This window comes from Castanea sativa, chromosome 9 (assembly GCF_040712315.1).
Source record: "Castanea sativa cultivar Marrone di Chiusa Pesio chromosome 9, ASM4071231v1".
NCBI classification, from domain to species: Eukaryota; Viridiplantae; Streptophyta; class Magnoliopsida; order Fagales; family Fagaceae; genus Castanea; species Castanea sativa.
Window position 1 is genome coordinate 8,514,818 of NC_134021.1, and position 27,208 is coordinate 8,542,025.

A 27,208-nucleotide genomic window follows, 5' to 3' on the forward strand; every position below is an offset into this window, starting at 1 on the left:
AAATGGATGAGTTATAGATTAAAGAAAAGGAGAAGATTAACAATATGATTTAGTGAAATTTAAATACTAGTAAACTTACCAACAAGTATTAAAATCCAAAACTAATGAGCACTCAAGGATAGGAAAAGCCTAATCTGTGAGCCAAGGCTCATTTAAAATGGGTAAAAGGAAGCCCAAGCTCATGAATAGGTAAGCCTTGGACCTTAGAGAAGGAAGAAAAAACAAAGAAAGCTTAGCCCAGCCTCTGTGAGAAAAACCCCCAAGGAGCCCAGAGAGAGATTGTACTAGGATACCGAGAAGCTGCCAGAACCAGGGAGGGGATCATCAGGAACTGTAGGAAACAATCAACTGGGAGCTGGACAGCTCAGGGAAGCATGCTCGTGGGTATAAGGAACGAAGAAAAACATGTCTCATCAGCCGCCTGCAACTCAGAAGAAAAGACTTTGGAAACAGCTGATGAAAATAAAAACCCACACTCTTTTTGAGATCAAAGCTAAAAAATGAAAAATAAAAATAAGAATGTTGCTATGAATGAATTAATTTTTAAAATGAGAAACAAAAGCAAACATAATACCTGGTGTAATACCACTAGTAATTACTTGTATAATTTGTAACAGTCTTTTGGTCCAAGAGTTGTTCAATAGTCATTACACTACCATCAACAAAACCATTCTTTTTTATGTGCTCAAAATAATGCTCAGGTCTCCATTGCCATTTCAGTACAAAAGGTTCTTTAGAATCATCAGCTTGGTTATCCTTTTTCACCATTATTGATGTTTGAGTGTTAACCTATAAAAAAAAGTTGCATAAAACAATAATTGTGGTTAGAAATATATGAAGTAAATAATTACAAACAAAGAAAAAAAACCTCAATTTTTGTAAAATCTTTCACCCTGGCAGTGTTGTATACTTCAGTGCTGCAATCAGGGAGGATAGTAACAGACCAAGCAGGTATTGTATACATGGTGTTTTGAAAGTTAATTGTTACATCGTTTGAATTCGCATTTCTAAAGAAACAACTTGATTTGCCTTGGTAACTGAAAATTGTGGCCTACAATTGAAAAAAAAAATAGTGAATCAGTGATATATAATTACTTCTTTCAATTTTTAAAGAAAAAAAAAAACACTCACTGAAACCAGAGTCCGATAATCAATATCTCTCACAGAACCATGAGTTAGAACATCCTCAATCGATTTTAGGACTGATGAAGTTGTTTTAGATGTCTCCACTTGGGTTGGCTCAAATTACCTAAACAAATCAGAAGGTTAAAGATGGAGAAATCACATTAGTATTTTGAAATGTTAATATATTATATACTTAGAAAACTGTAAGTGCACAATTGCACCTGGCCCCAAGAACAGTTACGGGCTCAGGCCCAATGAGCCTTAAACAATATGAATTTGTAGAGTGTGGGCTTGAAACCCAGGTTAGAAGTGTCTAAGGATTAAATGACAAGCCAAAGATTGCAAACACTTGAAAACAACAAGGAATATTGTAAATCAACCTCCTCGGACGTAAGCCGAGAGCTGTTCTTCTATTATCTCTTTATCTTTATCTTTTTCTTTTTGATTACAAAGAAGGGGGCCTCAATTCCTGTTCTAGGTTGCTCCTTAAATACTCCTCTTTTTGATACTTTGCACACGTGTTGCCCCAACTCCCCCTTAGCCTAGATATTTCTTTTCTCAGTGCCTTTGAATAGTAACCAGAAGTTTCCCTTCCACTGTTCAGGTGTCACTTCCCCATTAATGCGGCCAGGGTGGTAGGTGCAGGGTCTTTAATGTGGAGGGGGCAGCCTTTATCTTTGGTATTTCTCAAACATTGGTGCTTCTAGGACATTCAAGGGTTCCCCCCTTTTAACCATTGGTCCTGACCGTGTCATTCCCCAACTTTTACCATGAAGTCCCGGGTTCTCCAGTGTCCGTCCGAAGGGAAATTCACCCTCGGCTGGATCCTCGGATCCTCGGCGCATTGGCCGACCCGTAGTACTAGCTTACCCCAAGCTGGGTTCTTAGAAGTCCCTACGACTTTTCTGAGTACAAGATCACCAGGTGCAAGCGGCCTTAGCTTCACATGGGCATCATATCCCCGTTTTAGCTTCTGTTGATAATAAGCCATTTAGACCATAGCTGCCTCGCGCCGTTCCTCCAGTAAATCAAGACCTTTCTCCAGGAGTCCCTTGTTATTCTCCGGGCTAAAAGAACTTGTCTTTAGGGTGGGGAAACCATATTCCAAAGGTATCACCGCCTCGGCCCCATAAGTCATAGAGAATGGCGTTTCTCCAGTGGACCTGCGCGGTGTGGTCCAATACGTCCACAGAACATGAGGGAGCTCTTCTACCCATTTGCCTTTCGCATCGTCCAACCTTTTCTTAAGCCCACTGACTATGACCTTGTTAACGGCCTTGGCTTGCCCATTTCCCTGAGGATAATATGGGGTGGAGTACCTATTTATGATACCCATGTCACCGCAATAATTCCTGAAAGTTTTGCTGTCAAATTGAACTCCATTATCTGATATAAGTGTATGTGGTATTCCAAATCTAGTGATGATGTTCTTCCACACAAATTTCTTGGAATCAACATCTCTAATGTTTGCCAAGGGCTCCGCCTCGACCCATTTAGTAAAGTAATCTGTTCCTACAAGCAGCCATCTTTTGTTACTTGCTGCCCTCGGAAACGGCCCCACTATGTCCAATCCCCACTGTGCGAAGGGCCAAGGACTGGAGAGGGGGTTAAGAACTCCTCCAGGTTGATGGATGTTAGGGGCGAACCTCTGGCATTGATCACATTTCCTGGCGTAGTCTTGAGCCTCCCTTTGCATATTGGGCCACCAATAACCCTGAGTCAGCGCTCTGTGGGCCAAGGACCTTCCCCCAGTGTGGCTGCCACAAATTCCTTCATGCAGTTCTTCCAGAAGTGCCTCCGTTGAGTCAGGGTGCACACAAAGCAAATACGGTCCTAAAAAGGATCGTTTATACTTCGGACAACCAGAAGCGTGGCGCCCTTCGACGTATCTTATCTGCTTCCGATTTGTCCTCGGGAAGGATGTCATTCTTAAGAAAAGACACGACGGGGTCAATCCAACTAGGTCCAGGCCTAACTAGATGGATGCGAGCCACATTGATGGGGATAAGAGTTGGTTTTAGCAAATCCTCCACAAGGATAATCCTGGGCAAACCCTAAGCCGAAGATGTCACCAATGTGGCTAAAGAATCTGCATGGGTGTTTCCACTCCTAGGAATGTGAGTTAAGGCAAAGGAGTCAAATTCAGCTTGTTGACGTTTGACCTGGGCCAAATATTCCTGCATTCTGGGGTCTCTAGCCTCCATGGTCCCCATGACCTGGCCGACCACTAACTGAGAGTCCGAGAACACATGGACTTCTCTTCTACCCATTCTACGTACCATCTGCATGCCTACCAAGACTGCTTCATACTCGGCCTCATTGTTAGTAGCCGAGAATGCCAATCTCAAAGATTTTTCGAAGACAATTCCTTCAGGGGACATCAGAACAAGTCCAACACCAGACCCTCTCTGATTAGCAGCCCCATCCACATACACTTTCCAAGCCGAGGGCACTGCGGCCGTGATCACTCCAATTGATTTTGCATCCATGTGTGCTTCTTTCAGAGCTTCTTCTAGCAATGGTTCAGCAAACTCTGCCACCAAGTCAGCGAGGACCTGGCCCTTCACTGAGGTGCGAGGCCTGTATTTAACATCAAAAGCCCCCAGGATGGTTCCCCACTTTGCTACCCTTCCTGAGTAGTCGGCGCTACGCAGCACTGCCTTAAGGGGCAATTGGGTCAGAACAACCACTGTGTGAGATTGAAAATAATGGGGAAGCTTTCGCGTGGCATGAACCACGGCCAAAAGTGCTTTCTCCAAGGGTAGATAACGCCCCTCGGCTTCGTTTAAAGATTTGCTAACGTAATACACCGGCCTTTGCACCCCGTCATCGTTCCTTATAAGGACCAGGCTGACCGCATGGACAGCCACTGCCAGATAAGCAAATAAGACCTCGTCCGCCTCAGGACGAGACAAAATGGGCGGCCGAGAAAGATATTGCTTGAGTTATTGGAAAGCTAACGCGCAGTCCTCGGTCCATTGGAACCCTTTCCATTTGTTCAACAACTGAAAGAAAGGACGGCATCGGTCAGCCGACTGAGATATAAATCTGTTCAAGGCGGCAATCATTCCGGTTAATTTCTGGACTTCTTTTGGGTTCCGAGGAGGCTGCAAGTTCTGAATAGCCTTAACCTGTGTTGGGTTTACCTCTATGCCTCTATGAGTGATCATGTACCCCAAGAATTTTCCAGACCCAACGCCGAAAGAGCATTTCGAGGCGTTGAGGCGCAGCTTATACTTTCTTAACACCTGAAAGGTGTCAGCCAGGTCTCTCATGTGTGAAGGTATCGTTTTGCTCTTTACCACCATATCGTCTACATACACCTCAATAGTCTTCCCCAACTGCTGTTCGAACATCCTGGTCATCATTCTTTGGTAAGTAGCCCCAGCATTTTTCAAACCAAATGGCATGACCTTATAATGATAATTCCCCGTCGGTGTAATGAAGGCGGTCTTCTCCTGATCCTCTAAGGCCAAGGGAATCTGGTGGTAACCCTGGAAGGCGTCCAAAAAACTCATCCGAGGATGTCCGACAGTGGCATCCACCAGTTGATCAATACGTGGCATTGGGAATGAATCTTTGGGACAGGCCTTGTTCAGATCGGTAAAGTCCACACATACCCTCCACGTTCTATTCTTCTTTTTAACAACAACCGTATGGGCCAACCACTCGGGGTAGAAAACCTCTTTGATAGCCCCAGCCCTCTTAAGTTTAAGAACCTCTTCCTTCACAGCCTCGGAATGTTTTCTGGAAGATCGCCGAGGTGGCTGCCTTCTCGGAACGATAGCTGGGTTGACATTTAAGTGATGACAAATGAAGCTCGGATCAACGCCTGGAGTTTCATAAGGATCCCACGCAAAAACATCAACATTGTCCTTCAAGAATTCTAACAATTCCATCTTCTCTTGGTGTGGCAAAAGTACACCGACTTGGAAGAACCTCTCAGGGTCATCGGCTACTGGAAACTTCTCTAACTCCTCACAATGTGTCTCCTCCCCTGTCACCATCCCAGATGAACCAGGAGCAGTTAATTGCTATAAGCCTTTGGTGATCAGAGCCGAAGATTCGGCTTCCGTCTGATGCAGGACAGCAGCCGATATGCATTGCCTGGCCACCGATTGGCTGCCGAGGACCTCTTCAACACATTCCCCAGAGGGAAATTTAACCTTAACATGCAAGGTAGAGGAGACAGCTCCTAGAGCGTGCAGCCATGGCTTGGCAAGGATGGCTGTATATGGAGAGTACGCGTCAACCACAATAAAGTCCACCTCAACCGTTTCTGAGCCGGATTGAACGGGCAAACGAATCTGTCCCTTCGGCACAACGGCTTTCCCTTCAAAACTTATAAGCAGCGAATCATAAAGAGTAAGATCTTCCAACTTCAACCTTAACCCCTTGAATAGATCAGGGTACATGATATCTGCACCGCTGCCCTGGTCTATCATCACCCTTCTCACATCATAGTTCCCTATCCTGAGGGTGACCACAAGAGCATCGTCATGGGGTTGGATAGTCCCCACTTTATCCTCCTCGGAGAAACCTAAGACGGGCAAAGTGCCCTTCAACCTCTTCGGCCTGCTACCCACATCCTCGGCCTGAGGGTGGGAAACCGCCATCACCCTAGTGGGACCTGAGCCGGTTCTACCAGGTGCAGCGAAGATAACATTAATTGTTCCTAATGCTGGCCGAGATGAATTGTTCCTCTGGTTGTTTGAGCCAACTTGACTGACCTGCCCAGCGGGCTGACACAAGTGCTGCTTCAACTTTCCTTCACTGACGAGTTGTTCCAGATGGTTCCACAAGGTCCGACAGTTCTCGGTAGTGTGGCCCACATCCTGATGGTACTGACAAAAGAGGTTTTGATTTCTTTTCGCAGGGTCCCCTGCCATCTTGCTGGGCCATCTGAAGAAGGGCTCTTTACGAACTTTCTCCAGTAACTCGATGCACCGGTTCTCGGAACACGCATTTACAACAGAGTGCTGCCGAGCCAGATTGCCTAAAGTAATCCCTCCTCGGCTTGTTGTTGTGATATCTGTCCGACCTGAAATCCCTTCTCTCCTGCGGGATAGCCTTCTCCTTTCCCTTGCCCTGCTGCTGGTCTTCCTCTACCCTTTTGTACTCATCAATACGATCCATAAGGCGGCGTACGCTGCGGACGGGCTTTTTCGTCAAAGACTTTCTTAGGTCGTGGTTAGTAGGAAGACCTACCTTAAAGGTATTAAGCGCCACCTCATTAAAATCACCATCTATTTCATTAAACATTTCCCAGTATCGGTCGGAGTATGCTTTCAGCGTCTCCCCTTCCTTCATGACCATGGATAGCAGCGAGTCCAATGGCCGAGGGACTCTGCTACACGTAATGAATCGCGAAGCGAATGCCCTAGTTAGCTCCCCGAATGAGCTTACAGACCCCGATTTGAGGCCGTTAAACCATCTCATAGCCACAGGTCCCAAGCTGGAGGGAAAAACTTTACACATCAGAGTCTCGTTGTGAGAGTGCACTGCCATCCTTTGGTTGAAGTGACTCACGTGCTCCACCGGATCAGTCCGGCCATTGTAGATGGTAAAGGCGGGCTGGGTGAACCTCCTGGGAAGCCTCCCCCTCTCAATCCTCCGTGAAAACGGAGATTTGGAGAGTTGGTGTAACGCCCTACTCATAGCGTCGTTGCCTAAGCCCCTAGAAGGAAGATTCTTGCGTCTGCGAGCTGGCCGGTCGTCCTCCTCACCGGAGGACACTGAGCTGGCTGGTGAGCACGATCTCGAACTGTAGCCAGCTCGCCTATCCTCTTCCGAGGAAGGATTAGGTGAGGATGATGAAAGCCTGCGTCTGGCGCGGCGTAGCTTTCTCTTTAAACGGTTGATCTCCTTCTGCATGGTTTTAGAACCGTCCTCCTGGGGGGCGCTACCCCCACCATGAGTATGGCTGGCGCCTGGGTACTCTGTATGGACACTTCCCTCACGATCCCTTCGATGTTCAAGACGCTCGAAATGGTCCTCCGGTTGTGATCCCTGTGACTCTGCATGGTAAGAGCCTAAGCCTGCCATAATATCCCTACCTCTTCTAGACTAGATTTCCCACAGACGGCGCCAATTGTAAGTGCACAATTGCACCTGGTCCCAAGAACAGTTACGGGCTCAGGCCCAATGAGCCTTAAACAATATGAATTTGTAGAGTGTGGGCTTGAAACCCAGGTTAGAAGTGTCTAAGGATTAAATGACAAGCCAAAGATTGCAAACACTTGAAAACAACAAGGAATATTGTAAATCAACCTCCTCGGACGTAAGCCGAGAGCTGTTCTTCTATTATCTCTTTATCTTTTTCTTTTTCTTTTTGATTACAAAGAAGGGGGCCTCAATTCCTGTTCTAGGTTGCTCCTTAAATACTCCTCTTTTTGATACTTTGCACACGTGTTGCCCCAACTCCCCCTTAGCCTAGATATTTCTTTTCTCAGTGCCTTTGAATAGTAACCAGAAGTTTCCCTTCCACTGTTCAGGTGTCACTTCCCCATTAATGCGGCCAGGGTGGTAGGTGCAGGGTCTTTAATGTGGAGGGGGCAGCCTTTACCTTTAGTATTTCTCAAACATCGGTGCTTCTAGGACATTCAAGGGTTCCCCCTTTTAACCATTGGTCCTGACCGTGTCATTCCCCAACTTTTACCATGAAGTCCCGGGTTCTCCAGTGTCCGTCCGAAGGGAAATTCACCCTCGGCTGGATCCTCGGATCCTCGGCGCATGGGCCGACCCGTAGTACTAACACGTTCTAAACCCAAGAGCAGGTCGGCCTTCCTTAGCATGGCCCAAAGGCCCACATCCCCATCGGGGTCTTTTTACTCCCCACAAAAACTTAGAAAACAAATTAAATGAAATTAACTAGTTTGTAACAATACAAAATTAAAAATATGCATACCATGTAATAGTTCATAAAGATGCCACGATATTGGAAAAATCTTGCAACAGCGAAAGCAAGATCTTCGCCAGTTCTGCGTGGATCTTTCAAGCCCCAACGCTTATACCTAAATTCAAATGCAATGTAATTAAAAATTCGATATAATTTTTTTTTTTGAGGGTCTAAATTAGTAAAGAAATTAAAGAAAATAGTTAAAAAGATATGACAGCCAGTCCAATTCTTTGTCCAGATTTTAGGACTATTGGGATTGTTTGGCGTGAATTGATCGCAATACCACCCATTGCAAGTATTAATCTGTATAAAAATGTGAAATGAACTCAAAAAAGTGAAAAAAACAAAAACAAAAACAAAAAGGAAAGAAGAAGAAATATACACATAATTATATTATAACAATTTTTTTTAATTCAAACAATAGCCACCAATTTATTCACCAGTATATACAGCAGATATGAAGCCTGTTCTATATGTACCAATCATTCAGGTTCATCCATATTAGCACAATGAGATTCTTACATATTCGATTGGAAGAATTTATTTTCATTAGTGTTTTTATTTTTATATTTTATGAAAGGGTATTTTCGTTGGTTTATTGGGCTTAACAAAATAAACTGGATAGAATACAGCTGCATTTAAAAATATATATATATATATATATATATATATATATTTAAAAAGTTGTCAACAACATGCAGTTTTGGTATTGGCGTGTGAGTATATTCCCTTGTCTCATCATCATTTCCTATATATGTGTGTGTGTGTTTCTCAAAAAAAAAAAAAAAAAAAAATTGTCAGTAAACTAAATAAGCTAGGGGAAAAAAATGATTTCCTCTTATCCACGCAATAAAAAGTCACACAAACAACAAATATTATGGTCCACATACGCTCTTTGGAGTGATTTTCTTTTTTATTGCTACCTTATTTCCTTCAAATGGCTGTTTCAGAATGTTTCTTAAATGGAGTAATTAAATTCACAATTTCTTAATAATTTAAGATTTTGAAGTAATTGATAATTTATCATGATATCAAAATGTAAGGTTTCGAGTTCGATCACTATCTCTACTCTATTTCCCATTTTTATTAGAGCGGGCATTCACCGACCAAGTTGGATGATGATTCTTTCTTAAAAAAAAGAAAAAAAGAAGTTGGATGATGATTATTGATTAATCATAATTGGAGTCTCACTCTTTTTGTTCCACTTTATATTCCATTCAAAAAGTTTTTCTTCATGGAAACAGATCTCCTCCAAATGAATCTTGCAATCAAATGTTAATGTGTGACATGTGTAGCATTTATTTGATTTTTAAATATTATTTTGCTCCCTAAACTTCCAAAAGTTTGTTTTTTCATCTCTAAACTTTTTTTTTTTTTCATCCTAAGACATTGTAAAGTGTTTTTCTTAATAGTTTAGAGACAAAAATAGGGATGAAAAAAGAACTTCTATCAATAGTTTAGGGACAATTTTTTTTTTTGGTAAAATTTAAGAACCAAAATAATATTTTATCCTTTTTAAATATCATATGCCTTTCACCTAAATAAAAATGGAAGAGAATACTTGGAGGATTCAATGGGAGGGTTTTTATTTATTTATTATTTATTTTATCCCTAAACAAGTCACATGACTTTCTAAATATGTCATATAACTGTTTCCAAAAAAATAAAATGTCATATGATTGAGAACAAAGTTTGGCTACAAATTTGGTTATAGCCTGTTGGAAAGCATGATTTTTCATCACAATCAAACTAATACAACATATGAAATATAAGATTTGCTCCATTCATGAGAAATAATATTCAAACTTGAATTCTAGAACAAAGAATAGGAAAACATACCTTGATGTAGCGAAACTTAAAACTAAGAAAAGATTCTTGAGATTTTAAGGGGGTGTTTGGTAAAGTAGCTTGAGATGTGATTTTTGTAATTTTTTGTAGTTTTTTGAAATACGTGTAGGTGAAAAAATGTGTAATGTTGTTTAAAATGTGAAAATGTGAGTTTGAGAGTGGAGACCAAACAAGCCCTAAATTCTTGAACCATAAAAAGGATTTATCCAACATCCGATCGAGACATATAAAATTATTTCTTGTAATTTCTTTTTTTTTTAAAATATTAAAAATGAATTTTGTGACTTTTTAGGGCTTAGATTAGTATTTGGGCATGCAAATTGAAACCGAATAAAATATGGTAACAACAATAATAATTAAAATTCTTCACAAAAGTAAGATATTATCTTAACCAAATTAAAATAAAACCAAAAATATTAAAGATAGATAACATAATAATTTATTACTCATAAAATTTGTAGACACATTCAAATATATAACCATTTAAATTGTGTTTTGATATAAACACAAATCAAATATTCACTTCAAAATAACTAAATATTAATCCAAATTAAAATCAATGAAGAATTAAAAACACAACACTAAATCATATCAACTTAAAGTAGAATTATAAAAAAATTCATCAATTTAAATAGAGGTGTAAGAAACAATAAAAAAATCCAAAAAAAAAAAATTGAGAGAGAGAGAGAGAGAGAGAGAGAGAGAGAGAGAGGGAAATAACCTTTTTAGAAAGCTCTAGGAAGTGATTGTAATAAAGATGTTCGCAGAAATGCGTGGATGGAAATGCGGAACGTGTAGGACACCCTGGTTTGGAAAATTGCATTGCGGAAACTTCGTGGAGGAAGGACCTCCACTTTATTTTTTATTTTATTTTATTTTTTGAGGAAAGGATCTCTACTTTATTGACTGCTGTGCTTATTATTATTACGTTTTTTTTTTTTTTTTTTTTTTTTTTTTTTTGAGGAAACTACTGTGCTTATTCTCCTGAACCGTAGAGGTAAGTAACGGAAATTCTAAAAAGTGACACTTTATCAACTGCACCGTTGATTTGCTTCTTTAGGCATATATTTTAGTAGTCACTATTACCATCTTTTAATAGAGAGTTTATTGGAATGTATTAAAAAATTGATTATCATTAATTTTTTTTTCTTCATATTTTAGTCTCCTCATTTAAGTCTGTACTTTTTATTGCAAAAATTTCTGTTTTTTTAACATAAAATTATTTATTTATTTATTTATTTTATATATTTTTCAAAATACTTCATATCAAATTATCTATTTTACACTACATTCTATTAAAATATCAAATTTTCTTGATTTTTTTATCTTTCTTTACACACAACTATTATTATCCACTCTTTTCTTTCATCATCAAGATAAGTAAAGAATAAAAAACTATACGCAAAATGAATAATACTAGTGTAAATTTATATGGTTATTGTAGCAATTATGTATTTTTACACAACTTTATATGGCTTTGTGGGGGGATAAAAATGCTTAAATAAACGTTTGGGCTTTGGGCCTGGTTAGTTGACATAAGTCTGTCCAATCAGAGTCTTCTAAGCCCATAGGTTAATCCGCATTATAATGGTTCGAGGAGTAGTCCGAGGTGGAGTATCTCCTCGGACAGGCCCAGTAAAAGCCATGAGACTTGCTAAACGGTTTAGGGACAGAATTCTGAAAGATCTGTTGGGTAAAGGTGTGATCCAAGCACTCGTTGGAGGCAGGAACAAGTGAGAAATATCTGAGGAAAAAGCTGCTACCACCGCATTAAAGGCCCTGCATCTACCTTCCTGGCCGCATTAATGGAGAAATAACCTCTGAACAGTAGTATTCAGCCTTCCAGCTATTATTTGAAGACTTTAAAAAAGTGGTGGATGGGACAAGTATCTAAGGGAAAAATCTGTGTTACATGTGGATGAAACAGGGAAGAAGAAGAAGAAGGAGATAAGAAGACGAGAGAGGAGAGAAAAAGGGGGCTCTTCTTGAAAAACAAAAATTATAATCTTTTGCTTAGAGAAAGAAAGGCTATACAAATTGTCCTCGACTTACGTCTGAGGAGGGTTTTTTGTCACGTTCATCTGTTACTTACATAGACTGCGACATTCTAGCCTGTTTATCAACTTTTCAATATCCCAAACTTAGGTTTCAAAATCATACTCTACAAATTTCATTGTATAAGGCTCTTTGGGCTTGAGCCCATCACTCGTTTTGGGTCTGGGTACAAATTGTGCACTTACAGGCTTAATATGGGTAAATTTTTGGCTTGGTTGGCTAAAATGTGATATTTTTATATTATACAAGCACGAATGTGAGTGCACATCAAATTTTAAATCATGGTTTTGTTTCTACATGAGAGTGACACGTATCATCTTTCTATTGTTGGTTCAATCAAGTTTGTATTGAAATTTTGTCATATGACTAAAAGTATACATAGATGATTTTATCAATTGCCATGTAGTGAATTAAAAGAATTTTCCTTCAAACTAATTGGAGGTAAACTTTTTTCTTTACTATTTTGGGTGTTATATGCCCTTTTTTTTAAAGATATAATATGTTTTGATGTTGTTGCATGAAACTTTATCTCTTGTCTTGAGATTATTTGTAGACTACTCGTAGACCCATCACCATTAAATGCGTGAAAATATATAATTATTTTGTAATATGGTATAATGTGTAATTTGTTATCTGAAATTTGTTGAAGCAAATTTGTTTCCTCTAAAAATGAAGCAATTTTTACAAGTATTTTCCATCTTTCTATTTCTATATGTATAACATTCTATTATTTTATATTTTGGTGTATTTGAGTGATTTTTTTTTTGATAATAGATTGATATTATTTTTTTAGGTCCGTATTTTTTTTTTTTGAGAAACAGGTCTGTATTCTTTTAACTACTATTATAGTTTGTTACGGTTTTTTTTTTTAGAACTAAACTTTTTAAGTTTCAAATATATTACTTAAATTTATTATTCTCTTAAAGAGATTATTATGATAATCAAAAGTCAACACAAAATTATAATATTATTTTAACCAAAATTAAAATTAAACCGAAGGCATTAAAGATAGAGGTATAATACTTTATCACTCACACAATCTGTAGGTACATTCAATGATTCAAATATATAACCATGTAAATTGTGTTTTGATTTAAACTCAAATATCAACATATGATTTAAAGAGAGAATTTATGATGGAAAATTAAAATACACAACACTAAAATGTATCAACTCAAACAAAAATTATAAATAATAAAAAACACATAAAATTTCGTCAACTTAAGGTTTAAGAAACAATAAAAATTCAGAAAGAGAGAGAGTATTCACATTTTCGGAAAACTCTAGGAAAGAACTGAGAAGCTATAGCGATACAGATGTCAGCGCATGAATGCAAGTTGGAAAAAAAGAGAAATGATTTCCACGTTGACTCAATGGAAAAATGCAGAACGTGTAGCCGTGTAGGCATCCTCCTTAGAAAATTGCAATCGAGGAAACTTCGCCGAAGAGGGATCTCTACTTTTATTGACTATTGAGGTTATTCTTTAATTCAGCAAAAAAAATATTGAGATTATTCTTTCAGCTATTGACTATTGAGTATTATTGAGTATATATTAGGAGGTACTATAGCCATCAATTCTTCTTTCATATTTCCAGTTTGATTTCATCTCTCAGATATTCCATTCTAGCACACTTGTGAAAATCATCATTCTTTCATCAATTTACCAATTAAACGCACATACTCGAAACCTTTCAAATTTAGTGCCCTCTCAATTCATCTGTGAACATCCACTCAAATTGCACGTCTTCACTCATCTCTTGGCATTCCCATTAATTTCATCACATCTTTGACCTGTCTTATCTTCTGCTCCTCTTTTTACATCTTCTCAATCTTCAATTAACAGATCATATCAATGGCTTTCTTGACCAATGAAGGAGCCTATTCTTCTTCTTCCACTCACCAAGGGACCTATGATGTTTTCTTGAGTTTTCGAGGTGAAGATATTCGTTATAATTTTACATGCCATTTATATAAGGCTTTGTGTGACAATGGTTTAAACACTTTCATCGATTATAACCTTCCAAGGGGAGAAGAAATTTCAATGGAACTTCTTAAAGCCATTGAATTGTCAAAGATTTCGATCGTTGTATTCTCTGAAAATTTTGCATTTTCTACTTGGTGTTTGAATGAACTTGTCAAGATTTTTGAGTGTCGGAGAAAAGACCGATTCGATTTACCAATTTTTTACAAAGTGAGTCCATCAGAAATACGTAAACAAGATGGAAAGTTTGGAATAGCACTAGTTGAACATGAAGAAACATTCAAAAATGACATAAGAAAGGTTCATACGTGGAGGAAAACTTTAACTGAAGCAGCTAATTTGTCTGGATTTGTTTACACTGATAGGTATGTATTTAATTAATGACTATTTTGGTGTGCTTTTATGACTTTCAAACTTTAGTGTTTTATTTTTTATACATATTTTTTAAATTATATCATCATTGCTGACATCAAAGATGGGGATGGTGGTGGAGTGAGGCGTAGGGATGGTGAAGGTGAAGGGGAGCAATTTTTTTTCATTTAATTTTATTTTTATAATTGGGTTGCTGCCAAGGATCTCAGTCAATAAATTATCACATGACAAAATCTATATATTTATATATATATATATATATATATATATATATATATATTTAATGATAGGTAAAGTAGAGAGAAAATCTAATTAAATTTCAAATTGAAATTCAATTAGAGTCTAATTTTGCGCCACGTGTCTTATTTAATCTACATTTTAGAATTTTGTGCCAAATGAGTTAATTTAGTGTAAAAATTGAATTTCAATTAGAGTTTAATTTTGCACCACGTGTCTCATCTAATCTAAATTTTTAAAATTTTGTGCCAAATTAGTTAATTTAGTGTAGAAAACGAGGAATCCAATATAATAAACCATAAAAAACATAATCATATAGCTAAAAAAAATTTAAATTTATAAGTCATCTATATATATATATATATATTAATAGGTAAAACTTACAGAAAATTGAATTAGAATTTGAAATTATAATCCAATTTTGCACATGTCTAAATTTATGTGGAGACTACACCATAATTATCCACTTAAGCATGTGCCATGTGTCTACTTAAGTTTTTTAATCTTTGTATTAAGTGAGTTAATGAGTGCAAAATACTAAGAATCTAATATTAATGAACTATAATTAAAAAAAAATTACATATATTCAATAAAAATCATCACATGTTTCTCAAAAAATAAATAAAATAAAAATTACCACATGTTCTATCTTATTAAAAATTAGAAAAAAAATGATCATAAGTACTACTAAATCTAGGTAAGAATTTTATATGTGACTAATTATATTTACTTTAAAAAAATAATTTGACTAACTATCTGTATTTTATGATAAAAATTTTGTTTAATTTTAAATGTATCTACATATATGTATAAATGCATGTGTTACATGTTTTTTTTTAAAATTTTTTTTGACTAATTATTTATATTTTTATAATAAAAATTTTGTTTTATTTTAAATACATCTATGCATTTTCATGGAGCTACATGTTAGTTTATATATATAATAATAGGTAAAGCAGAGAGAAAATCTAATTAAGTTTCAAATTAGAATTTAATTATAGTCTAATTTTGCGCCATGTGTCTCATCTAATCTAAATTTTAGAATTTTGTGCAAAGTGAGTTAATTTAGTGTAAAAATTGAATTTCAATTCTAATCTAAATTTTTAATTTTTGTGCCAAATTAGTTAATTTAGTGTAGAAAATGATGAGTCCAAATAATAAATCATAAAAAACATAATCATATAACTAAAAAAAATTCTAATTTATAAGTCATCTATATATATATATATATATATATATATATATATATATATATATATATATATATATATATATATATATATATATATTAATAGGTAAAGCTTAGAAAAAACTGAATTAGAATTTGAAATTATAATCCAATTTTGTGCCATGTGTCTAAATTTATGTAGAAATTACACCATAATTATCCACTTAAGCTTGTGCTATGTGCCTACTTAAGTTTTTTAATCTTTGTGTCAAGTAAGTTAATGAGTGCAAAATATTAAAAATCTAATATTAATAAACTATAAAATTAAAATAAAATCATATATACTCAATAAAAATCACCACATATTTCTCAATAAATAAATAAAATAAAAATCATCACATAACAAAAATCGCCTCACATTCTATCATATTAAAAATTAGAAAAAAATGATCATAAGTAGTATTAAATTTAGATAAGAATTTTAATATGTGACTAATTACGTTTACTTTTAAATTTTTTTTGACTAATTATCTATATTTTATGATAAAAATTGTGTTTAATTTTAAATGCATCTATATGTATGCATGAATGCATGTGTTACATGTTTTAAAAAAAATTTTGACTAATTATTTATATTTTATAATAAAAATTTTGTTTAATTTTAAATGCATCCATGCGTTTGCATGGAGTTACATGCTAGTATATAATAATAGGTGAAGCCGAGAGAAACTCAAATTAGAATTTCAAATTAAAGTTCCACTTTTGCATCATGTGTCCTAAATTATTTATTCTTAAAGGGTTCTATTTCTTAATTTTAGAATCAATTGTGGGACCACATCATAAATATTCATCCAAGTGAGTTGTTAAGTACAATAACTAAAGAGTTTAGAATAAATGAATCGTAAAAAAAAAAAATTGCTTCACAATAATTTTTTTTTTAAATGGACAATTTACATTTTACACCTAATAATATTCTTACAAAATTTTTTAAAGAGTTAACAAAATATAAAAATGACTATCAATAGTATTTAAATTTTATACATAGAAATTATATTATGCATCTTATTGTATATCTTTAAGTGTATCCATACATATGCATGGGGTTATAAGTTAGTCTATATATATAGTTAAAGCCAAAGTTTAGAAAAAGTCCAATTAGATTCTAAATTGGAGTCTAACTTTGCACCACATGTCCCATTTTTTTTAAAAAAAATTTATTAGGTGCAAAAATCGAAGAGTCTAAATCCAATTAGATTCTAAATTGAATTTTAATTGGAGTTCAATTTTGCGCTATGTGTACTATCTAATTTTTTAATTTTTGTGGCAAGTAAATTATTTGGTGCAAAAACCAAAGAATCCAAATCCAATTAGATTTTAAATAATTACATATTTTAAAAATTTATGACTTAAAAAGTGTGTAAGTTGTAACTCTAACACTAGGTATAATTTGAACTCATATATGCGTGTAATTGTGAATTTTTTAAATTTACATGTGCATATGCACATGATTATACACTAGTATTATAAGATGTAAAGGCCACTAGATATTGCTAATGTGAATACTTTCTTTATATTCTAGGTCAAACGTAGAATCAGAATGATTTTATCAATTATGACAATTATTTGTGTTCTTATATTCATTATAAGCTTTTAATGCTTTTGTTATATATATATATATATATATATATATATATATATATATATATATATATATATATATATATATATATAAAAACACACACACACACACACTTAAAGCCAAAACTATAATAAAATCTAATTAGATTCTAAATTAGATTTCAATTGTTGTCTAATTTTGCGTCACATGTCATATTTAAGTTTTTTTTTTTTTTTAATTTTTGTTCTAGGTGAGCTAATACTATGCAAAAGATGAAGAGTCTAATATAAATAAACCATAAAAACTTTATAAAAAATAGTAGACTCCTGTGTATATAAAAAAAAAACTAAAATAAAAAAATAAAAGAGAGAGAGAGAGAGTAAAACTCATCTATAACTTAAAAAATATGTAACTTTTTACACCAAGTATATTTTGAACTCATATATATGTGTAATTGTGATTGTTTATAATTGTACCGTGCACATGCACAGGTTATACAATAGTAAATTATGAAAGTATTTTTTCTATCATATCTTTTAGTACTAAATGGTAGATATAGAAGAATTTTAATTCACATAATGTTAAATATTCAGACAACTCTTCTTTTAAAAAAAAAAAAATCTGACAACTCTTCTTCTTTCATTATTTAGAAACTTTTAATGGTTTTGTGACCATTAAATCTCCAATTTTGAAAGTATACATGTTTTTTTCAAAAAATTTTATTTATTGTATATTATACAATTAAATGGTAGCAATAAAATAATTTAATGTTGATGTTACAATTCAAGAGTTTCTCCCATTTAATTTTTAGAAAAATTTTACAAAATTTCTTAATCTCATTTGTTGAGTTTCCAGTAAGTGGATTGTAAGCGCACAATTGCACCTGGCCCCAAGAACAGTTATGGGTTCAGGCCCAATGAGCCTTAAACAATATGAATTTGTAGAGTGTGGGCTTGAAACCCAGGTTAGAAGTGTTTTAGGATTAAATGACAAGCCAAAGACTATAAACACTTGGAGACAAAAAGGAATATTGTAAATCAACCTCCTCGGACGTAAGCCAAGAGTTGTTCTTATATTATCACTTTCTCTTTTTCTCTTTTTAGATTACAAAAGGTCCCCCCCATTTCTGTTCTAGGTTGCTCCTTAAATACTCTTCTTTTTGATACTTTGTACACGTGTTGCCCCAACTCCCCCTTAGCCTAGATATTTCTTTTCTCAGTGCCTTTGAATAGTAACCAGAAGTTTCCCTTCCACTGTTCAGGTGTCACTTCCCCATTAATGCGGCCAGGGTGGTAGGTGCAGGGTCTTTAATGTGGAGGTGGCAGCCTTTATCTTTGGTATTTCTCTGACATCGGTGCTTCTAGGACATTCAAGAATTCACACCTTTTAACCATTGGTCTTGACCGTGTCATTCCCTAACCTTTACAATGAAGTCCCGGAATCTCCGATGTCCGTCCGAGGGGAAAAATCATCCTCGGCTGTACTCTTGGACCCTCGGCGTATGGGCCGACCCACAGTACTAACAAGTTATAAACCCAGGAGCAGGTCGGCCTTCCTTAGCATGGCCCAGAGGCCCATATACCCATCGGGGTCTTTTTACTCCCCACATGGATCTCCTCATCAACAAAAGGTAGTTTCTACCCAAAAATTTGCTAAAAGCCTAAATAAGAAGAAGATGAAGAATGTGCTAAAATTAATGATAGTTCTCAATTTTTTGAATTTAAATTCCCTTTAATTTAATTAATAATAATATGTTAATTGTAATGCACAAAACTAGACATATTGAATTTGGCTCATCTTCATATTTATATTTACAACTAATCCAACTCATTATGTCTTTCTTATACTATGTGCTTTGCAGGTGCGATGCATTTGAACTTATCCGAAGAGTTATTAAAGAGATATTAAGCTTTAAATTAAAATGCATGCCACTTTTTGTTGCCAAATTTCCAGTTGGAATAGATTTTAAAGTGAAGGCCATAGAATCGATTTTAGATATAGAATCAGATGATGTTCGCACATTAGTAATTTATGGTATTGGGGGAGTAGGTAAAACTACAATCTCGAAAGCTGTTTATAACAAAATTGTTATACATTTTGAAGGAAGTTGTTTTTTAGAGAATGTTAGAGAAATATCACATACATATAATGGCATAATCAGACTACAAGAGACACTTCTTTCATTGATCAATCGAAGTGAAAATTTTAAGGTGGAAAGTATAACCGAAGGAATCAATTTGATAAAGGAAAAACTTCATAGTAAAAAAGTTCTTTTAATTCTTGATGACGTGGATGAAACAAAACTTGTAGAAAATTTGCTTGGAGAATGTAACTGGTTTGCTTCAGGAAGTAGAGTCATTATAACAAGCAGAGACAAAAACATACTAAAGACTATGCAAATAGATCATTCAATTTATGAGGTTGAAAAATTGAATCAATTTGAAGCTCGTGAACTTTTTAGCCATCATGCCTTTCGAACAAGTAAACCTGAGGAAGATTATTCAAAACTTGTAGAGCAGTTAATACATTATGCCGATGGCCTTCCATTAGCTATAGCAATAATAGGTGCTGATTTGTATGAAAGAAGTATACATGAATGGAAAAGTGCATTAGAAAGGTATGAAAACATGCTACAACCAGACATTCAAGAAATTCTCAAAATAAGTTATGATGGATTGGAAAAAAATGAAAAGGATATTTTTCTCGATATTGCATGTTTTTTTAAAGGTTATAAAATGGATGATGTTGTAAATATATTAGGTGCTTGCAATTTGTATTCAGATCACGGTATTGAAATACTTATTGATATGTGTCTCATAACCTTGGAATATGGCAAATTGTCAATGCATGACTTGCTACAACAAATGGGTAGAGGAATCGTTCAACAAGAATCAAAAAAGATTGAACAACGTAGTAGGATATGGTGTTATGAGGATGCTCATGAATTACTGACTACAAATATGGTATACATTATTTGCTTCACATTTTTTATCAAATATTTTTTCACTGGATTATTTCTTTTTCAGTATTGAACAAAATATAATTTTCTCAATATATGTTTTTTTTAAAGTTTCAAAACCTTTATACTTTTGTCAATCCTATTATGAAATGTGACTAATTCTTTGTCTTAAGCAGGCATCAATGAGAATTCGAGGGATTATGCTGCGCTCACCTGAACCAATAAAGGTGCCATTGAAAGCCAAAGTTTTCAAAAGGATGAAAAACCTCAAATTTCTAATAGGCAATGTACACATTGGTAAAGAGCTTGAATATGTCCCTCTTGAATTAAGGTTTCTTGAATGGCATGTATTTCCTCTATCCTTATCTTCCAAATGTAGTCCTCTTCAAAATCTTGTTGTACTCAAGATGTCTAGCATTATATTGGAGAACGTATTCAAGCAGGTATTAGTATTAGTATTTATAAATTTTAATTTCTTTAAATATTATTTTTAAAACTTGTTGATGATAAATATTGTTTTTTTTTCTTCTATAGGGGTTCCAGTATGCAAATTTGAAAAGTATCAATCTGAGTTGGTGTGAATCCATTACAAAATTACCTGATTTGTGCTCCCCAAACTTAGAGGAATTGAACCTTAATAGTTGTTTAAATTTAATTGAGGTCCATGAGTCTATTGGATCTCTTGATAAGCTTAAAGTATGGAATCTCAATTGGTGTAGACAACTTCAAATTCTTCCAAGTAGGCTCATGTTAAAATCTCTTGAAAAATTTATTCTAATTTATTGCTCAAGTCTTGAGAAGTTCCCCGATATTCACCCAGAAATGAAATGTTTAAAGGAATTAAATTTGTTAGGCAGTGGTATTAGAGAATTGCCTTCATCACTGTGGTATCTCACTGGACTTCAAAAGTTAATACTATATAACTGCGACGAGCTTAGGGATTTTCCAACTGGGGCCAATAACATTTCGGGACCTGTGTTTATAAGCTTGACAAGTCTGGATCTTGGCAAAATTTTTTAAATAACTACAAAACTCAAACAATATCATTAGTAAGCAAAGGTTTGAAACAAATTTGGTTTCTAACAAATCGAGTCCTTGGGACTCGATTTTACTGTAGCAAATCGAGTTCTAAAGACTCGATTTCCATGAGATGCGTTGCTGATGTGGAGAAAAAAATCCACGTGGAAATCGAGTTTCTAAGACTCGATTTCCCTCAAAACAAACCCAACGCAGAAAACTGATTCTCCCTATCTTTCATCCTCGTCAGTTCGCACTCCCTCTCTCACATCTCTCCCTCTCTCGTTCAAAGCATGCCATCGGAGTTGGGTTGGATTCGGCGTGGTCACGGACTCACGGCGTGGGTGCAGCGTTGGAGATCGGCGAGATCAGTCCCTCTTTCCCGGCGGTTATGGCGTTTTTCTGGGTATTTTTTGTGGCGAGATCGGCGAGTTGTGTGCTAATCGACGGCGTGGGTTGTCTAATCGGTGGCGTGGGTTTCTGATGGCGGCTTGGGGTTGCTGGTCAGCGTGTGGAGATCGGCGAGTGGGCGTGTGGAGTCGGTGGCGTGGTGGGTTTGTAACCCAGTTTTGGTGTCTTTGTGGTTCCTCGTGGTGGGTTCTCACATCTCTCCCTCTCTCGTTCAAAGCATGCCACCGGAGTTGGGTTGGATTCGGCGTGGTCACGGACTCACGGCGTGGGTGCAGCGTTGGAGATCGGCGTGTGTTGTGATCGTGGTGGGTTCTTCGATTTTTTTTTTTTCTCTTGGTGGTTTTTACGGTGGCCGTGTGTTGTGATTGTGGTGGTATTTTCTGAGGGAAATCGAGTCTTAGAGACTCGATTTCCACGTGGATTTTTTTCTCCACATCAGCAACGCATCTCATGGAAATCGAGTCTTTAGAACTTGATTTGCTACAGTAAAATCGAGTCCAAAGGACTCGATTTGTTAGAAACCAAATTTGTTTCAAACCTTTGCTTACTAATGATATTGTTTGAGTTTTGTAGTTATTTAAAAAATTTTGCCCTGGATCTTAGCCGATGTGTTGGAATTAAAATAGAGTTAGATTCTTGGATGCAACCTGATTACTTCCCAGTATTGACAAGGTTATGTCTAGCTTATACTAGAATTGTTACCATCCCAGATAGTATTAGCAGATTTACTAGATTAGTATATCTCAGCATAAGCAATTGCAACAAGCTTCGGGAAATTTCAAGACTTGCACAATCTATAAGAACTGTGAATGCAGAGAACTGCAAATGGTTGGATGCACAATCGTCAAGCAGATTATGGAATCAGGTATCTCACTGTCTCTCTCTCAATCTTAAGTTTAAGTTATAAAGAAACAATTTTTGTTAACCTTAAATTTCTTTGTATTTGCTAAATGCAAGCAGTTTGGAGAAATTCTAGAGATTTTAGAAAATAGAGTTACCGAAACTACAAGAAGCGATGTCCATTATTCTCATCTTTTACTACCAGCAACTGAGATTCCAAAGCGGTTCAAATTCAACCATCAGAGTGTCGGCAATTCCATATCATACTTCGTTGGTCCAAAACTATCAAATTTGGTTGTCTGCATTGCTTTTCCATCGAACGAGGTGGGCGTGAATACATGTGGCGAATGGTCAATTAACATTTCCATCAATGGTAGTAAGCAAACAACTTTAAGTGAGAATTTAATGGAAAACATTTATGACCATTTGTGGTTAATTTATGTGCAAGTGAATCTATTAAGTCCATCTGAAGAGAATCACATTGAGGTTGAGGCTATACAGAATCACATAGCTAATTCCCAAAATTGGATGAGGCTTTATGTAGAATGCACATGTTGTCCTCAAAAACCCAATATTTCTAGGCATGGTTGTGGGTCTTTCTCCTTGATTCCGGATTGCACACCTTTATTTCCTCTTCGCCCCACTTCTCCTGACTATCAATGGCCTGTCAACAATGGAGAAAAAGATTCAGGACGTGTTCAAAGCAGATGCAAACGGCGAAGAAGAAAGCATCGACCAACCCATGGTAGGAAACACTACCTGTCCCGCTTTGGATGGCTTCAAATCCGATTCCGACTCTGGAAACGAAGCTCAAGACCCTGGAGACGAAGATTTACCGTTGGGTGTGATGATCGGGGTTCATCTTCAATGCCCAATAACTTTGTCAATGATCATACAAACACCCATCTGTATCAACCATCAAAGAAGACAAGAACGTCTTGATCCAACTTTGGAGAACAACCTTGATGCCAAGGTATGTCTCTTTCTCTAAATTTATATAAAGGTTCTTTCATAGTATATATTGTGTTTCAAGTAAATAACAGGGAAATCATGCTTCTGGGTTTTGTAATTATTATTTATACAACAAGTATTTATTTTCTTTATTATAATATGTGTCTTTTATTCATTTTATTTGTCTGCCTCTTGTGCATAATTGAAATTTAAGCCAAAGCACATAAGCTATTTGATGAAATGCTTCTTCAGGCCTGCTTGCTTAGATGTTTTTGACTTATGGTACTTGTCGATTCAATTGTTGAGGTGTTATTTTTAATTTCTACAAAAAAAATATTTTCGTTTGATTACTTGCTTTTCTTGTGTGTTTTTAAATTTTAATATTTTTAATTTTCTTTGATGTTTCTTTGCTTTCATTGAGTCACTGTATAATATTACTTTGATTGTTCATAAATTTATTAAAAGATAAATGACAATTGGACAAGGATGCATTGAGCTGGTTACCAGGAGAAATGAAAATTAAATTTGCAGTAAACTATTTTACCAGAATAATAATAAAAATTTTTAAAAAAACTCTTCAAACTCTTCCTATATCTTTTGATTGGATGTGAATTTTGAAAATCTAATTGTTGAATTGTATTTTCTTATTATATCCTCCATACTTGCAAAATTTTAAAAAAAATCAAAGATTAATAACTATGTCATCAATTAAATATTTAAATTTCAAATTTTTGTAGTATAAAATTTTGCATATATAAAAATAAGTTTATTGATCGAATAGTAAAAAAAAAAAAAAAATCTTATTTAAACAAAATTTGACATGCTTATTAAAAATATAAAGAATATGCAATTTATGTAGAATATAAAGCACTAACATTTCTTGAATATCAGATAAAAGCTATTTATTTCTGGACTCTCTTCCCTGATTGATTAAGGTTGAATGATGAAGAAAGGAAGGGCACACATTAGAAACCCATTTAGCTTAGGGTTGATAGCCATTAAAGGTATTGCCGAGAAACATGAAATTTTCTTTTGCTTTATCGTTGTTTGTTTGTCATCCTATGTGATGTTGTTCTTTTCTTCTTCTCCTTATTTCAATTTCATTCTCTGAATTGTTTTTTATTTTTATTTTTATATCATTTGTTTTTTAATTCCTTTTGATTTTGGTGTCTACTGGTTGCTTCTTAAATGAGGACATTTACTTATCAAAAAAAAAAAAAAAATTCTTTTGATTTTGGTATAATTTTTTTTTTTCAGCAAGTTTTCGTATTTACTGGTTTTGGTGTCAATGTTAACTTTCTAGGTTGATGAATACTCCAAATTGGGTTGAGTGTTGCACGCCAACTGTTTGATTTATATTGCCTTTTTCTATTCTAATTGTTGTTTGGGATGTACAATTGTATTCTTTTGTTTTTATTTTTGTCTACAGGGGACAAGAATGAGGCACCCATACAAATAGCAGAACTCTTGCAAAGGTCTATTTCTACTTTCCTTTGTACTTGTCTTCCTACATACAAAATCGTGACATGTTCTAGGTTCTTATTTAACTATTTGGCAATCTATGTCCCATTCAATGTTCACATGAATGAAAACGAAAGCACGAATGCTCAATGGGTATTACCTCCCTTTTCCCTTTCCTTCAATTTAGCTTTTTCATCACCCCGTCAACTTCTACAGCCGTTCCAACACTCCTTCAAATTCCGTTGCAATCCTTCAGTTCAATTCATTCAATTATGGGTTCTTTATATATATATATATATATATATATTTCATATTATTTTTGGTGCTTTATTATGTTTGTTTGCCTGACTCATTCTCTATAAGACCACCATATTTCTAAAGCATTGAAACTAATATTAATGGCAGCTTGAGGAAAAGAGTGTATGGGATTAGAGGATGACTTCATCAGTTTGAGTTACTAATACTTAAACTTATGTTTGATGACCCACTTCTGGTGTTGGATGGCAGTGCACAAGGGAGAAAACAACTTGGATCTTGGGTACAATCACTTTCTCTTTGCATCCACTTAACTAATTAGATAGAACAATTATGAAAATCACCATTTTCTCTTATTCTATTGTCTAATTTTTGTTGTTTGTGCATTTAATTCTTGATATTTTTTAATAATTCTATTGTCTAATTTTTTAATAATTCTTAATAAGTTGCTGCTGTTGCACAGTTGCACTAAAGTGTGAAACAACCTTGGCACAATTTGACGACATGGCCACCAGGTGATGTCTTGGGCCATGCAATATCTAATATTATTATTTTTCTTATTTGTGCTTTCCTCTATAATAGTGAATTGAAAAATTACATGAGTTCTGCCTTTGTCTTCTTTGGCTTCCTTATCTTCTCAGTTGGCAAAAGATAATGATTCTACATTTATTAGGATACTACATCTACACTTTTAAATTTAGCTTCTTATTATGCACTGTTCACCTCAGCTGCTCAGCATATGGATGTTATACTTATTTCTTATTTTCTTCAATGTCCTTGCAGTTATTGCTCCTTTTTTCTCCTCTAATCTAGGTGCTTTTAGAACTCTTTTTGGTCTAAATTTCTACACAGATCTGCCAATTAGGTATGACAAGACTTCATTTGCATGTTCTTCCTTTTTGGTCTAAATTTTTATAACTATTACTTTAACCATGTATGAGATAGAAAATGCTTTGCTCGATTGTGGAGCTTGGGTGATTTAAATATTGTCAAAAAGACAATTGAAGAAAGGCTTGAGTTGTTTGATATGAAACTAACAAACAATCAAAATACCATTTAGAGACACAAAATTAACAAACCAAACAACACTGACCATTAAACATCTTTTTGTTCTTTGCATATCAACTTAAGAATAAAAAATTCTGATGATAAGCTTAGGAAATTAAATTATGTGAATAAGCAAAAAAGGAAAAAAAAAAAATCGCAATAGGCTGTTTAGGCAAGACCCTTCGCTACACCAGAAGGAGCCCAATAATATATTTTTCAATTGTACAGCACCTTAATTTTGTCAATTTAACCTTTCATTATTGTATTGATAATTGCAACTTGGCTAGCCACTGTTTAATCAATAGTATAAGTTACGTCAATCGTTGCATTGTAGATCCAGAAGGTATCCCAAATGCCTAAAAGTCACTTGGGAGGAGGACAAAGAAAAAGCTCATGGCGTTTAGTAAAAAAGAAAACATTATTGGGAATTTTTAGTTTAACTTATTTGGTTTATGACATTGTCTATAACTACTTTATGTAGTTTATTACATTATCAAGAACTATTTTATGTATTTTATGATATTTGAATATTGAAAAGGTAGTCACATGACCTATGAGCAAGGTTTAATCACTAATGAGCTTGTGTAATATTTGATAAAGTGTGGATCATCTATTACTGGTTTTGGTATACTCAACTTTGGCTGAAACAAAAAGACTCAGGTTATGCAGCACAACAGAGGTTCACTATTATATGCTTGAAAAGAATTGATGATTATCAAATTTGTTTTATGGGTGATCGTTAAAGCTTAATTTTGCTCACCAAAGGGCTTAGGTGTAGTTAACTAATTTTGATCATATCATTTTCCTAACTTTTTTTTTATATTATTTTTACTTACTGATTGTAAGTGAACTTACTCAAACTGAATGGCATATGTTCATTATATTTTTCATTGCATACAAAAATTGATTGAAATTCAGTTGGATCCCAATTAGTATAACCAACTAATAACCGTTTAATTCTTTT

General features: G+C 35.0%; 1 protein-coding gene, 1 long non-coding RNA gene and 1 pseudogene across 2 annotated transcripts; 2 read left to right on the forward strand and 1 right to left on the reverse strand.

Annotated features, from left to right (window-relative positions):
• Window positions 1-324: 324 nt before the first annotated feature.
• On the reverse strand, window positions 325-2,461 carry LOC142608705 (beta-galactosidase 15-like; annotated as a pseudogene).
• Window positions 2,462-13,541: 11,080 nt separating this feature from the next.
• Window positions 13,542-24,042, forward strand: LOC142610273 (TMV resistance protein N-like). Its single transcript, XM_075782053.1, has 6 exons — window positions 13,542-14,273; window positions 19,165-20,266; window positions 20,439-20,705; window positions 20,797-21,225; window positions 22,175-22,555; window positions 22,651-24,042. The coding sequence occupies exons 1-6, from the start codon at window positions 13,780-13,782 to the stop codon at window positions 23,470-23,472; spliced, it is 3,495 nt and encodes a 1,164-aa protein (XP_075638168.1). The 5' UTR covers window positions 13,542-13,779; the 3' UTR covers window positions 23,473-24,042.
• Window positions 24,043-24,493: 451 nt separating this feature from the next.
• Window positions 24,494-26,830, forward strand: LOC142610277 (uncharacterized). Its single transcript, XR_012839797.1, has 5 exons — window positions 24,494-24,956; window positions 25,348-25,480; window positions 25,661-25,712; window positions 25,981-26,062; window positions 26,579-26,830. It is a non-coding gene; the product is annotated as an uncharacterized LOC142610277 (long non-coding RNA).
• The last annotated feature ends 378 nt before the right edge of the window (window positions 26,831-27,208 follow it).

Excerpts from the sequence above, each read along its gene's own strand:
- LOC142610273 (XM_075782053.1), top strand. The coding sequence starts at position 13,780 with ATGGCTTTCTTGACCAATGAAGGAGCCTATTCTTCTTCTTCCACTCAC. Across the intron at positions 21,226-22,174 it reads TTCCAACTGGGGCCAATAAC|AGTAAAATCGAGTCCAAAGG; the intron begins ATTTCGGGACCT and ends TTGATTTGCTAC. Across the intron at positions 22,556-22,650 it reads CAAGCAGATTATGGAATCAG|TTTGGAGAAATTCTAGAGAT; the intron begins GTATCTCACTGT and ends AAATGCAAGCAG.